Here is a 14,416-nt window from a genome sequence, read left to right as displayed (position 1 = left end):
CAGGAATATTTATGACCATTGATTTGAAAGGCAGAGGAACCGGAAAGATCTAACTCAGATAAACGGTTGATTGGTGGAAAGCACCTGCATTGTCATTGGATCTAAAAGGTGTGATGACCGTATCCTTTTTTCAGTCAGACTTGTTTTGCTTTCAGGACACACTTTTCACACCACTTCGATACAAAGTGATTTTCGTAGCAGGTTAGGAGAGCCTTTTCGCTAACTCTAACTAGAACCCTTTTCCTAACAACCTCAGTCTTCTAACCTGCTACAAAAAAGTCACTCCCGTATCGAAGTGGTGAGAAAAGAATGTTTCTCTTCTGCTTTCAGGTAGGCTTCAGAAAGTCTGTGCCATCTGATAGAACAGTGTCAGACAACAAAAGACAGTATGCCAGCTTTGTATTTATGAATAAGCTACAGTACACAACTGAAGTTCAAAACTAATTTAATGACAACCATTGACCATTGAATAAAAAAAACTGGACACATTCAAGCCTTTATCTGTCAAATGAGAAATGTAATACATATTTTGATCTGATTACGGTCTTAATAGCGTTGATATGAATTAAATGAATTGACCAGTGCCTTAGCAGCATGAATCAAATGGTAGAATACTTTAGGATTCAAATTGAAAACAGATTTAAAATGGAAAACAAAAATCATTCTCTATTGCCCAAACAAAGTATTTTTTGTGCGTCTAATAGGTACAATTTCCTACCTCAATATTGTAAGTCTCATTTCAAAACAGAGTTATACCATCTCACATTACATTCAATATGAGACAGCCAGTATGAGCAAAACATGATTTTGTTTTTTTTAACTGTTAAAACACATTCCCTTATCTCAAACAGCAGTGCAGTAAACAGTATACATATGCTAACCCTGAGCTTACTGTTGTACTGTATATCCATTTGCATTACATTTGTAATCATTTCCCCTTATCAAATGAAATCCAGCACCCCATAGTTTATTTTCTTACACTAATGGATGTGTGCTTGTAGGGTTCATTTTAAGGTTACGGGTTAGGTAGACCATGTGACGTGTATAGGTGTGAAAGCCCAGGTGTCGGGGTGTCCCATGTGCATCAGATCTGAGTAGGGAGAGGAACTCCACTGGAAAGCAGGTACCTGGTCCCACGTGGGTCCACTCGCTGCCAAGAACCCAAACTCACGCCACAGCCCATAAGACGTCACCTACACACACGCAAAGGTACACACACAGCCAATTAGTGATACCCACAGGAGGCATGACATTACAGCTCACCTAACTCATACTTAGATAGATGGAGGAGAGAGAGGAGGAGCAAGACAAAAGTAGAGGGAGGACAGCCTTACCTTCATATCCGTTCCACCATGTGGTCTCTGCTTCAGCGCTCCAAAGGGATATGTCCCGTTAGCCTGGTTCAGGTCGGAGCGGGCCGAGATGGTGTTCTCCCCGTTAGCAGGCGGGTCGCAGCCCTCGCACCGTGACAATGGGTCCTCCTTAAAGTTATTATACCTACACAGAGAGAGCGGGAAGGGATATTTTTATACATAGGCTAAAATGTCAGTAGGGGTACTCGTATACAGGTCAGGTGTGGACAATTCCACAGTAACGAAATTGCGCTGAGACTCCGATTCTTCACTTAAAAAGGTATGCCAAACAAAACATATAACTCTATGCACAAGGACTACTTTTAACAATTTACAAAACATTTACTGGAAGAACTGTACAGATGCAAAGTTTGGAAACTTCCTCAGTTTGTGTGTCCACATTTTCCAAAAACTCTTAAATACCTGCTCTGAATTAAGATTCAACAATGTCTGCAGAACGAATGGGGTGTCAGCTATGACATGACACATTGAAAAAAATCTCTTGGATATTGAACTACAGTAAGTGAAGTGGATTTTCACCCGGTAACGGAATCATGGGTTCCTGATGTGTACTACAAAGAAATGCATAACTATGAATGTAATTCTCTTCATGGTGATGCTTTCTAAATAGGTACAAAAAGGTATAAATATGCAATATCCTTGTTTGCATATTTGGGTATTATTCTACATAGTGGCTATTATTTTAATGAGCTCTGCCCCAAACAAGACAAAATTTGGTTGGTCCAGACCAAATCTGAACCAGTCATAGACGTCTACGTTTCACAAGTCTGGACATCAATGTACAGTACACATCTACCAAAATTGAATTTACTACTGGCAGTTTGATGCTGATTGACATCTCATTTCACCTCGTTGAAAGAAGCATTTATTTTGACATTTTCAAATCGAGGACAGGGAAGAGAGAATATTAACGTTGGTTGCGAGATACAGAAGAATAAGAATAACAGACAGAAGGAGAGAGAATATTTCCACAAGCTCTTTGCGATTGGCGAAAGCATCATATTTGAAGTAAGTTTTAGAATCGGGTTTAGGATTCCTGAACAATTTCTATGAAAGTTGAGTCGCTGTGTAAGTTAACGTTACACCTTTGGCTCCATGTATACTCAGCCTTGTCTCAGGGTAGTGAGTTGGTGGTTGAAGATATCCCTCTAGTGGTGTGGGGGCTGTGCTTTGGCAAAGTGGGTGGGGTTATATCCTGCCTAGACAGGGCTCTAACTCCCCTAGCTCCAGACTTGCTTGGGCCAAGAAACACGAGCAATGGACATATCCTGCCTGTTTGGTTCTGTCCGGGGGTATCGTCGGACAGGGCCACAGTGTCTCCCGACCCCTCCCTTCTCAGCCTCCTGTATTTATGCTGCAGTAGTTTGTGTCGGGGGGCTAGGGTCAGTCTGTTATATCTGGAGTATTTCTCCTGTCTTATCCGGTGTCCTGTGTGAATTTAAGTATGCTCTCTCTAATTCTCTCTCGGAGGACCTGAGCCCTAGGACCATGCCTCAGGACACCTGGCCTGATGACTCCTTTCTGTCCCCAGTCCACCTGGCTGTGCTGCTACTCCAGTTTCAACTGTTCTGCCTGCAGCTATGAAACACTGACCTGTTCACCGGATGTGCTACATGTCCCAAACCTGCTGTTTTCAACTCTCTAGGGACAGCAGGAGCGGTAGATACTCTGAATGATCGGCTATGAAAAGCCAACTGACATTTACATTCATCTATGAACATTTGAACATCTTGGCCATGTTCTGTTATAATCTCCACACGGCACAGCCAGAAGAGGACTGGCCACCCCTCATTGCCTGGTTCCTCTCTAGGTTTCTTCCTAGGTTCTGGCCTTTCTAGGAAGTTTTTCCTAGCCACCGTGCTTCTACATCTGCATTGCTTGCTGTTTGGGGTTTTAGGCTGGGTTTCTGTACAAAACTTTGTGACATCAGCTGATGTAAGAAGGGCTTTATAAATACATTTGATTGATTGATTGATTGGCTGGCCGGCCCTGTCCGGGGGTATAGTCAGAAGGGGCAACAGTTTCTCCCGACCCCTCCCGTCTCAGCCTCCAGTATTTATGCTGCAATAGTTTGTGTGTCGGGGGGCTAGGGTCAGTCTGTCATATCTGGAGTATTTCTCCTGTCTTTTCCAGTGTCCTGTGTGAATTTAAGTATATACATCCTCTCTCGCTCCCCCCCCCCCCCCCGCCCCGCTGTCTCTAACTCTGAATGATCGGCTATGAAAAGCCAACTGACATTTACTCCTGAGGTGCTGACCTGTTGCACCCTCTACAACCACTGTGATTAGTATTATCTGACCCTGCTGGTCATCTATGAAGTTTGAACATCTTGGCCATGTACGGTTATAATCTCCACCTGGCACAGCCAGAAGAGGACTGGCCACCCAGCATAGCCTGGTTCATCCCTAGGTTGTAGCCTTTCTAAGGAGTTTTTCCTAGCCACCGTGCTTCTACATCTGCATTGCTTGCTGTTTGGGGTTTTAGGCTGGGTTTCTGTATAGCACTTTCTGAGATCGTCTGACGTAAAAAGAGCTTATACATCAATTTGATTGATTGAACAGACAGTTAATCAGATAAGAGAGATCGGTTCCCAACATTGTGTTTACATCTGTGCTAGTAATACACGCATATACAGTGCAGTGTCATAAGTTACAGTATACGAATGTTTAGCTAATGTGGGGTAACTAGTAGGCTACAGCTGTCAGTGTTCAGCAAGTTAACATTCAGCAATTTGAAATCCATTAACTCAGATTTTTGTACTTGAACTCAAAACGAACAATTGTTATTATCAATCTGTTAACGTTACTCAAAAGATTACCACAATTTGCAGGTAGCCTGTTTGCTATCGTAAAGGTGTCAGAAATTATAGCTAGCTAAGTTACTTACTGCAGCGTAGGGATAGCCATGATCTAACTAATAACTTTAGGCTGGTAGTTGATTTTAAGGTACAGTTATGACAATGGGGATTTGTAATTAAGATTGAGATTGGACTAAAATGTGGGTAATTGGATGCTTAGATGTAACCAGATGGTCTTATTTTTGCATAGGGTCAATTAAACATGAAAAGAAAGGAAAGATAAAGAAGCACCAACAGGCAGATCAGGTGCAAACAGACCCCAGCCCTTGCATCACCACCGGACCCCAGAGCAGCTCCCTACCCGAGGCTACTCAGTGGTCAGACTTCCCAAGGACCCAGTCTACCACCACCAGGTCAGTTCAGAATTTAAGTTTAGCTTCAGCTTGTACTATATGATTTTGTCAGATGAAGCCTCACTTTAAAATGTTGGTTGTTGATTCATGGGTGTTCTTATTTTTATGGCTGTGGCATTTTTAGTGTGTTATTTTAATGTAATAGATGTATTAAGGGAAGACACAGAGACCTCTGTGGAGATGTCATTGAGCCCCTCCCAACTGCATCAAGCACCAGATATGCTGTTTCAAAAGGACTCAATGGTAGGCCAGGCCTATACTTTAAACTACACATTTTAGTTAGCAGCTGTTAGTATCTAATCTTGTGGATCCCTTAATTATACATTTCCATAGAGATACGACACGTTATTTAATGTGTATTTCAGAATATTTCAAGATCCAGAGAAGAGCTTGCCTACGGAGCTGTGAGGGGAACGGCACCTCCGTACCTTCAGGCTCTGATCAGTCCCTACACCCAAAGAAGGGCACTGCGTTCATCCACCTCTGGCCTGCTCGCCTCCCTACCTCTGCGGAAGCACAGTTCCCGCTCAGCCCAGTCAAAACTGTTTGCTGCTCTGGCACCCCAATGGTGGAACAAGCTCCCTCACGACGCCAGGACAGCGGAGTCAATCACCACCTTCAGGAGACACCTGAAACCCCACCTCTTTAAGGAATACCCCCCCCCCCCCAAAAAAAAAAAAGATATAGATGTACTATTGTAAAGTGGTTGTTCCACTGGATATCATAAGGTGAATGCACCAATTTGTAAGTCGCTCTGGATAAGAGCGTCTGCTAAATGACGTAAATGTAAGAGGGTCCTGTATAGCCGTGATTGAAAACATTTCACAGAACTCAGCATGGTACTAGGAAAAGGGCTTTCAACAGCAGTACTTACATTAAAACAATTGCAGATGTGCTCCTATTAACTGCCACTCAAAATGTAGCGCAGGAGGTCAGAGAGTCTGATGACTGTCGCAACAAGGGTCATTTTTTGACAATCTTAGAAAAAAATAGCAAAGCATAACCCTCTCATAGAGAAAAGGATGAATGCATGTGGAAATGTTAAGTACACAAACCACCATATCCAGAAGGAAGCTCTTGAGGGCTGAGCTGAGATGGTACTAAGTAAAATAATAAGAGAAGTAAAAGAAAGTGAAGTTTTTAGTGTAATTGCAGATGAAACCAAAGATTGAAAGAAAAAAATAACAAATGTCTTTCGTTGTGAGGTACTATTACAACGGGGCCATCCACAAAAGCTTTTTACACTTTCAGTCAGCTGAAAGCTTAGATGCAGCAGGTCTCACAAAAATGATAATTGATTGCCTTGAAAAACATGGTCTGGACTACAGAAATGATCTTGTGGGGAAAGGCTATCACTGTGCATCCGTCATGAGCGGAAAGCATTCTAGTGTGTCTGCACGGATTAAAACAGTGCAAGATCTGCATTTATGTGCACTGTGATGCACATTGTTTGAATTTGGTTCTTGTCGATGCTGTAAAATCAGTGCCTGAGGCAGTTAACTTTTTTGCTCTCCTGCAGAAGCAGGAGGGGTCTATGGCTCGTACGTTCATCTCAAGTGGCTTGCAGTTCAGAAAGAGCTGTATCCACAGCAGCAGCCCAGGGAACTACAGAGACTTAGGGATGTAAGGTGGACATGCAGATACATGGCATGCCGTAATCTGAGGGACAGGATTCCAGCAGTTCTGAGAGTGCTACAGGATATCACACTTGATAATAGTGGTGATAGTTCAGTGGAGGCAGGGGGCCTTCTTTCTCTTTTGATTACATTTTGTAATGTGGTTGGTGATGCCAAATGTCTTTCTGACATGCTCCAAATCAAGCTCTCTTGACCTAGGAAGGGCTGTGGATCTAGTAGGTGCCCTTACAGACACATTACAGGACTACAGAAGTGAGGGTTACTTTGGAGAAATATGGAAAGAGGTTGAAGAGATTGCAGAGCACTGCAAAATAGGTGTACAAACAGTGTGTAAACAACAGCCTAAAACAAGCTTAAGATTTCACAACTCATTGATTTACATTTACATTTAAGTCATTTAGCAGACGCTCTTATCCAGAGCAACTTACACATTGATGATGAGCACTGTAAGACAGAAAAATAGTGACCAAAGTGAAGGTGAGAGCTTCCAAAAAGCTATCTTCTATCAGGTGTTTGACAGTCTCACAGCTGAGCTGCAGAGGCGTTTTTCAAAGAAGAATTGCGAGAATGCAAGGGGTCCAGTCTCTCAACCCAAAGAGCACAACATTCTTGAATGAGGAGCCTCTCTGCCTTTGCTCAGACCTTTAGAGTCAGATTTAGAGGACCTCAAACATGAGGTTCATCAAACCAAGTGGCTTCTTGATAGGAGAGAGAAAAGTGGAAGGGACAGACCGTCTACTCTCCTTGACTTTGTTGTGTTTCTAGAACCTTATAAACGAGGTCTTCCATGAGCTATTTCGACTTTGTAAGATTTCTGTTATTACACCAGTTAGCAGTGCTTCTTGCAAGAGAAGCTTCTCAGCTTTAAAACTGATTTAATCCAACATTAGGACAACAATGGTTGATGACAGGTTAAGTCACCTCGGATTTATGCCGTTTTAAATCTACCTAGGATAATTTGGCACTTAGGCGGTCCCTCTGGTCATGATTAAAACCTGCACTGTGTACTAACTAGTACACTGACATTCTAAAATGATAAATCCAAAGGGTATCATGTCACACAATTTAATTTGATCTTGATTAGGCCAATTCCAAAACATTTCTTTGTTATTAGTTAACACACACACACACACACACACACACACATACATACATACATATGCATAAATATGATACTGTAAGTTTGTAATATTGATGGGCACCAAAATTATTTTTAAAGTCCATTTCTGCTTGATACCTGGTATGTCAAATTGCAGTGTTTTTGAAAATTTACTTTTTTGTAAATGGCCACTCCAGTACCTTGACTTTGTTGTCCTTAAGCCATTTTGCCACAACTTTGGAAGTATGCTTGGGGTCATTGTCCATTTGGAAGACCCATTTGCGACCAAGCTTTAACTTCCTGACTGATGTCTTGAGATGTTGCTTCAATTCCTCATGATGCCATCAATTTGTGAAGTGCACAAGTCCCTCCTGCAGCAAAGCACCCCCACAACATGATGCTGCCACCCCTGTGCTTCACGGTTGGGATGGTGTTCTTCGGCTTGCAAGCCCCCCCCCCCTTTTCCTCCTAACATAACGATGGTCATTATGGCCAAACAGTTCTATTTTTGTTTCATCAGACCAGAGGACATTTCTCCAAAAAGTACGATCTTTGTCCCCATGTGCAGTTGCAAACCGTAGTCTGGCTTTTTTATGGTGGTTTTGGAGCAGCGGCTTCTTCCTTGCTGAGCGGCCTTTGAGGTTATGTCGATATAGGACTCGTTTTACTGTGGATATAGATCATTTTGTTCCTGTTTCCTCCAGCATCTTCACAAGGTCCTTTGCTGTTGTTCTGGGATTGATTTGCACTTTTTGCACCGAAGTACGTTCATCTCTAGGAGACAGAAGGCATCTCCTTCCTGAGCGGTATGACAGCTGCGTGGTCCCATGGTGTTTATACTTGCGTACTATTGTTTGTACAGATGAACGTAGTACCTTCAGGCATATGGAAATTGCTCACAAGGATGAACCAGACTTGTGGAGGTCTACAATTTTTTTTCTGAGATCTTGGCTGATTTCTTGTGATTTTCCCATGATGTCAAGCAAAGAGGCACTGAGTTTGAAGGTAGGCTTTGAAATACATCCACAGGTACACCTCCAATTGACTCAAATGATGTCAATTAGCCCATCAGAAGCTTATGAAGCCATGACATAATTTTATGGAATTGTCCAAGCTGTTTAAAGGCACAGTCAACTTAGCGAATGTAAACTTCTGACCCACTGGAATTGTGATTCAGTGTACTATAAGTGAAATAATCTGTCTGTAAACAATTGTTGGAAAAACTACTTGTGTCATGCACAAAGTAGATGTCCTAACCAAACTATAGTTTGTTGACAAGAAATTTGTGGAGTGGTTGAAAAACAAGTTAATGTTTTAATGACTCCAACCTAAGTGTATGTAAACTTCCAACTTCAACTGTGTGTGTGTGTGTGTGTGTGTGTGTGTGTGTATGTATACACACACACACACACACACACACACACACACACACACAAAAACAGAGTGACCCAAGTCTCTCCAGTATGCGAGTACAGTGTGTGTGTGAGAGAGAAAGAAATTGAGCTGCAGTTCTGAGGTAGTGACACTGACTATTCATAGTATGTTAAAGAATTCTAGTGAAGTAACCCTTTTGGACCTCACTATCTGCCACATTGAAGAACTCTGGGTTCAGTGAATTACCACTTTACCTCTAATCAGCAATCATAGGATTCATTAATGCTCCTTAGATGCCAGGTTAGGGTTACACACTAATTTTCTGTCTTGGTCTATGGACCCCCTGAAGTAGCCTTGTCCACCCCATGTATAAAATTCTAGTTCCGCCACTGGACAACAAACTAGAATGGTCCAAACCCACCAAGACAGTCGTGAAGAAGGCACGACAAAGCCTATTCCCCCTCAGGAAACTAAAAAGATTTGGCATGGGTCCTGAGATCTTCAAAAAGTTCTACAGCTGCAACATCGAGAGCATCCTGACTGGTTGCATCACTGCCTGGTACGGCAATTGCTCGGCCTCTGACCGCAAGGCACTACAGAGGGTAGTGCGTACGGCCCAGTACATCACTGGGGCTAAGCTGCCTGCCATCCAGGACCTCTACACCAGGCGGTGTCAGAGAAAGGCCCTAAAAATTGTCAAAGACCCCAGCCACCCTAATCATAGACTGTTCTCTCTACTACCGCATGGCAAGCAGTACCGGAGTGCCAAGTTTAAGACAAAAAGGCTTCTCAACAGTTTTTACCCCCAAGCCATAAGACTCCTGAACAGGTAATCAAATGGCTACCAGGACTATTTGCATTGTGTGCCCCCCACCCAACCCCTCTTTTACGCTGCTGCTACTCTCTGTTTATCATATATGCATAGTCACTTTAACCATATCTACATACTACCTCAATCAGCCTGACTAACCGGTGTCTGTATGTAGCCTCGATACTTTTATAGCCTCGCTACTGTATATAGCATGTCTTTTTACTGTTGTTTTATTTCTTTACCTACCCATTGTTCACCTAACACCGTTTTTGCACTATTGGTTAAAGCCTGTAAGTAAGCATTTCACTATAAGGTCTACACCTGTTGTATTCGGCACACGTGACAAATAAACTTTGATTTGGACCCATTGTCCATCTGTTTGACCACTTATCAAAGCCTTTGCTTATTCCAAATGTATGCCTTCATTTTTTAAAATTTAAATATAGATTTTGACATGCTCGTATAAACTTCACATTGGTGCTCATGGGTCCTTTTACATGGAAATGACCGTGTATAAAAGCAGGTCTGTCCATCTCCCTCCTATGACACATTTGGATTGAGGCCTCTGAATGCAGGCATGTACCTCATGAGGCGGACCATGGAGTCCATGTCTGTGACGTGTGATTGGTTCCTTCTGAAGATCTGGGCTCGAGGATTCATGTCCAGAGAAAACCACGGACCAAACTGCTCTACCAGTTGTCTACAGCCGCTGGCATTAAACACCTCCTCATAGTACCTACACAAACACAAAGGGAGAGTGTGCGTCACACATATACACGTTAAAGCTGAACAAATTAGAACCACCATCTCCAACACCTGCAAGACCGACACAGTCAACTGCTCTTTTTATTAATAATATAGTCATTACTAATGTGTGGTAGTTATAGATGTTATTGGTACTTACGGGATGTTGTAACTAGACCAGTAGCCTTTCTGCAGCAATTCCTGGGTTTTATCAGAGTGAACAACTAGCCCACTACAGAACAGAACCACACACACCTATTATTGTTACTGATAAATAACCAGGCCATTTCTCAAAATGTATGTGTTGAGAGGTTGTGGTGTGTGTGTGTGTGTGTGTTGCCTGTCTTACGGGATCTGCTCCAGTACAGTAAACAGCTGCTCCTTAGTCTCTGTCATCCCTGGAGTGAAATGCCTGTAGTCCACTATCATCCACTGGTTATTATACCTAACGCACACACACACACGCACACACACACACACACATTAGACCTACATGCGAGGGAATACATTAGCTTTAAAGGTAGACACTACGTGGTATGTGGGTCTGTTTAAAGGCTGAGTAATTAATGACGATGATACACTAGTCAGTCTCAGGTTCCACTGTGCTGAGTGACTGAGGCTGATAAGACACTGTGTAGATATTCTAGAGATCAGAGGAGGCTGGTGGGAGGAGCTATAGGAGGACGGGCTCATTGTAATGGCTGGAATGGAATACATGGAACAGTATCAAACATATGGAAACCACATGTTGGACTCCATTCTATTCCAGCCATTACAAAGTCTATAGCTCCTCCCACTAGCTTCCACTGATAGAGACAGACCTAGATAGGCTAGATAAATAAACAAATAAGCCGCAGAAGACAGATGACAGATAAATGTAACCATACAAAACAACATGAGTGCGTCACCTTTGATCTCAGGGGACTTTGGCCTGAGTGGGCATTACTGATAAGTCCCAGCCCTGCTTTCCCAGGCCTGCCTAAAGTGTGTGTGTGTGTGTCATAAAAGACGACTCAGCACTTTAGAGACACTACTTTATCAGCTGACTTAACTCTGTCCTACCCCCACTCATGATATTTAATGTGATGTTTTATAAACTCTTATAGTTTTACTTCCCTTCATTCTTTAAAAAGATAGTTCCCTTCACTCTTCCTCTCCTAGCTTCCTTTAAATGGATAGTTCAAAAGCCTGTACAAGAGTTGGTTTACAGAGCTCCAGCCTGACCGAACCGGAGAGATAACCAACATGGTGGACATCTACAGGAAGAAGGGAAAAATGTCAACCAGAGGGACCACAGAGACTTACGTTCCGCTGTTGTGTTTGCTGAAAATCTCTGCCCACGCCTTGCCAGTTGTAGCCAGCCGATTGGCTACGATGTTCCTCAGCCACTCCATCACTGCTCCGGTTGGTTGAACAAACTTCCAGAGGGCGGGGTTACTGTTGCCGATGGTGGTCTCCAGAGTAACCTGAGGAGGGACATCTTTAAAATAAAAAGACTACACACACTGTATATGCTATGTCCACACATATTACACACAGCTCTCACCAGCCCAGTGCTAAGGATGTAGAAGTCATCTCCAGAGAAGATGGAGCCTGGATAGGAAGAGAACGCCTGGGTTCCACCAGGAATCATATCACTGTCTGAGAACAACAGAACACAGAAATCAAACTCAAAATATAGAACTCTGAACCACATAACTCATGTTTGTACTTTCCCTGTGTTCACATGCATAGTTTCAAGGAGTGTTTCATGAAGAGTGTATATGTTAGGGGGAAAGGGGGGACGTTGAGACGCTGTAGGCAGAGTTAAGTTATCCTTATGAGAGGTTTAGGGGTTAGGGTTACCTGTAGGAGAGACACGGTAGGCAAACTGGTACTTCTTTAGGATGCGCAGCATGGCCTGGTAGATGTTCCAGGTATCATGAGACACCAGTAGATCCTTGTTGCCAGGCAACAGCTTGATGAGGGCGGAGCAGGAGCCGGAGCCAAGAGTCCGTGAATGGCTGGATTTGTTTAGGGCCCCCTCAAGATCCTCTAGGTCTCCTCCCATCTGGAAAAGTCTGAATAGCCACATAAAAATGGAGGGTTGTCAGAGCTGTGATGCAAGGCATTATTGGCCACACTTAATTTAGCTCACCCCATTGGAACCATTTACATTGCTCCGGAGATGGGTACTCCACATTAAATCAAGGGCGCTTACAGAGACTGTCACTAATGGGGTGAACTCAAACCCACCAATCACAGAGATCACGGACCACACTTACAGGAAGCCGAAGGGGTTGAGAGTGAAAGGGCCTCTGGGAAATGACAGCTGATCATTGTAGCCGTCCTCCAGACCTTTCAGCTGCAGCAACGCCAACCGCACCTGAGAGAGAAAGTCTAAATGAAAAATATTCTCTACTAAGATGTTCTTCTTAGATCCCAAATGTGTACTGAATGAGCCACTCTAGCAATAATTCTTTACTGTTTAGGCACATAGAGAAAAGGAGCAGACACTTCATAATTTAGCACGCTGGCTGACCCAGACAGTACCTGGTGCCAGTAGGGACAGTGTGGATGCTCCTCTATCTGCTGACTGACCCACTGCAGGTTGGAAGTGATGTAATCCTTCAGTCTCTGGCAGAATCCCGACTCGAAGGTAAACGGGCCGCAGTACCCCATAAGAGTGTTCATCCAGTGCTTATAGATCAGCTGAGACAAACACAAATACACACACAATCGGCTATAGATTTAGACTCCACTGCCCCAGCAGGATATGGTTTTAGGTTAGGGGTTGGGGCAGACGGTTTCTACCTGGGAGGTGACTGCAGCCTCAACGGCCCCGGCAGCATACGCCTGGATGCTATCATTATAGCGTCCGCTAGTGGTCACTTCCAGATATGCCCAGCTGAGGGAGAGAACACTTAGTAAATACATCATGATCAAATTTGTTTGGGTGAGGAGTTCAACTTCGAATGGTTGTTTTGGACTGTCATAGGCAGTGCGGTTTGTAATACCGGTATACAGTCACATTTTTACATTGAAGTAGGCCTCAGTAAGCTACTGTAATTACATATTTTTTTGTAGCCTGCCCTACAATGTTTAAGAATTTCCTTGCAGTCCATCACATTTAGGTTGGGGGAAAAGTCGATGCAAAAAACTTTATGCTTACAGGGCCACAACGACTTGCCATGTTTTGCCTTAAGATTTATGGAACCACACCAAATGTAACATATCATAGTAATTTCAGTGTACCGGATTTACATTTACTATGTTACGTCTAGTCTGAGTCCAGGCTCCAAGGCAGGACATAGAAACTCAATAATATATTGATAAGTAAATCTCAAACAACAACTCGTCTTTTGCATGAATCGTACCAAACTATGCCGCAAATAAAGGGTGTTATTGTAAACTTAACAAGTGAATGTAGGGCGTATTTTCAGGCAGCGTTAATCCTCGTTCACGTATACATATATTTTTTTTATGGCAGGTCTGATGCGTATGTATGGCGTGCGCCAGGTTTATACGTCTCTGTATTTCTGTACATGCGCAGTCTTTTCAGAAATGGTGCATTTAAATCTCGTGTGAAATTTGCGCACCGTTTATAAATGAGGCCCTTGTGGTTTTAAAATTGTTCTGTTCATATTGGAATTTGTAACAGTAATTGGTTACATTTTATTTCAAACCTAGACTTTCAAATCTCTTTATTCCGCAACATTGGGACAACATAGCCTGCCATAACCCAATTATCAATCCAACGTTATTGTCTAGACTTATTCAGAAGTTATATTCTGCTAAAATGGTTGTGGTAACTCGCTGTTTACCCAAACGCATATTTTTATTCCTACATCGTCTATGAACCTAGATTAGCTCTGGTCCAGGGAGTTGGTGCGCGTTAGCCGAGGAACTCGGTAACGCTCTAGCCCAGAGATACAGCTACATCAGATGACTGAATTTACCCCGAGTTCTTGATGTCGTCGGTAAAGTTCGCCCAGGCTACATAGTCGTCTCGGAACCCCTCCTCCAAGGACAGCTGGCCAGTTTGTTTATCGAGAACTGCAGAATGAATCTCGGCCCGAACAGACGTCCATGATAAATAAAAAACACATAAAAACATAAACATCTTCTCTGTTGTTACTGACATCTGTGTGCGCCTGTCAGCCATCTTTATCAATGTGGTTCATGTGAC

General features: G+C 43.1%; 1 protein-coding gene across 1 annotated transcript; it reads right to left on the bottom strand.

The window, feature by feature from the left end:
• Nucleotides 1-428: 428 nt before the first annotated feature.
• plbd2 (phospholipase B domain containing 2) lies at nucleotides 429-14,413 on the bottom strand. Its single transcript, XM_029763103.1, has 12 exons — nucleotides 14,187-14,413; nucleotides 13,042-13,135; nucleotides 12,781-12,939; nucleotides 12,513-12,613; nucleotides 12,094-12,308; nucleotides 11,795-11,889; nucleotides 11,554-11,714; nucleotides 10,598-10,693; nucleotides 10,409-10,480; nucleotides 10,088-10,240; nucleotides 1,335-1,497; nucleotides 429-1,193 (listed from the first exon to the last, which is right to left on the bottom strand). Exons 1-12 carry the CDS (start codon nucleotides 14,390-14,392, stop codon nucleotides 1,023-1,025), a joined length of 1,686 nt encoding a protein of 561 aa, XP_029618963.1. The 5' UTR covers nucleotides 14,393-14,413; the 3' UTR covers nucleotides 429-1,022.
• Nucleotides 14,414-14,416: the final 3 nt, after the last annotated feature.

Source organism: Salmo trutta, chromosome 9 (genome assembly GCF_901001165.1).
Source record: "Salmo trutta chromosome 9, fSalTru1.1, whole genome shotgun sequence".
Taxonomy (NCBI): Eukaryota; Metazoa; Chordata; class Actinopteri; order Salmoniformes; family Salmonidae; genus Salmo; species Salmo trutta.
Note: the sequence above shows the minus strand (reverse complement) of the source record. Positions and strands in the feature narration are given on the sequence as shown.

Excerpts from the sequence above, each read along its gene's own strand:
- plbd2 (XM_029763103.1), bottom strand. The coding sequence starts at position 14,392 with ATGGCTGACAGGCGCACACAGATGTCAGTAACAACAGAGAAGATGTTT. Across the intron at positions 12,614-12,780 it reads ACTGTCCCTACTGGCACCAG|GTGCGGTTGGCGTTGCTGCA; the intron begins GTACTGTCTGGG and ends TTTCTCTCTCAG. Across the intron at positions 1,498-10,087 it reads TCCATGGTCCGCCTCATGAG|GTATAATAACTTTAAGGAGG; the intron begins GTACATGCCTGC and ends CTCTCTGTGTAG.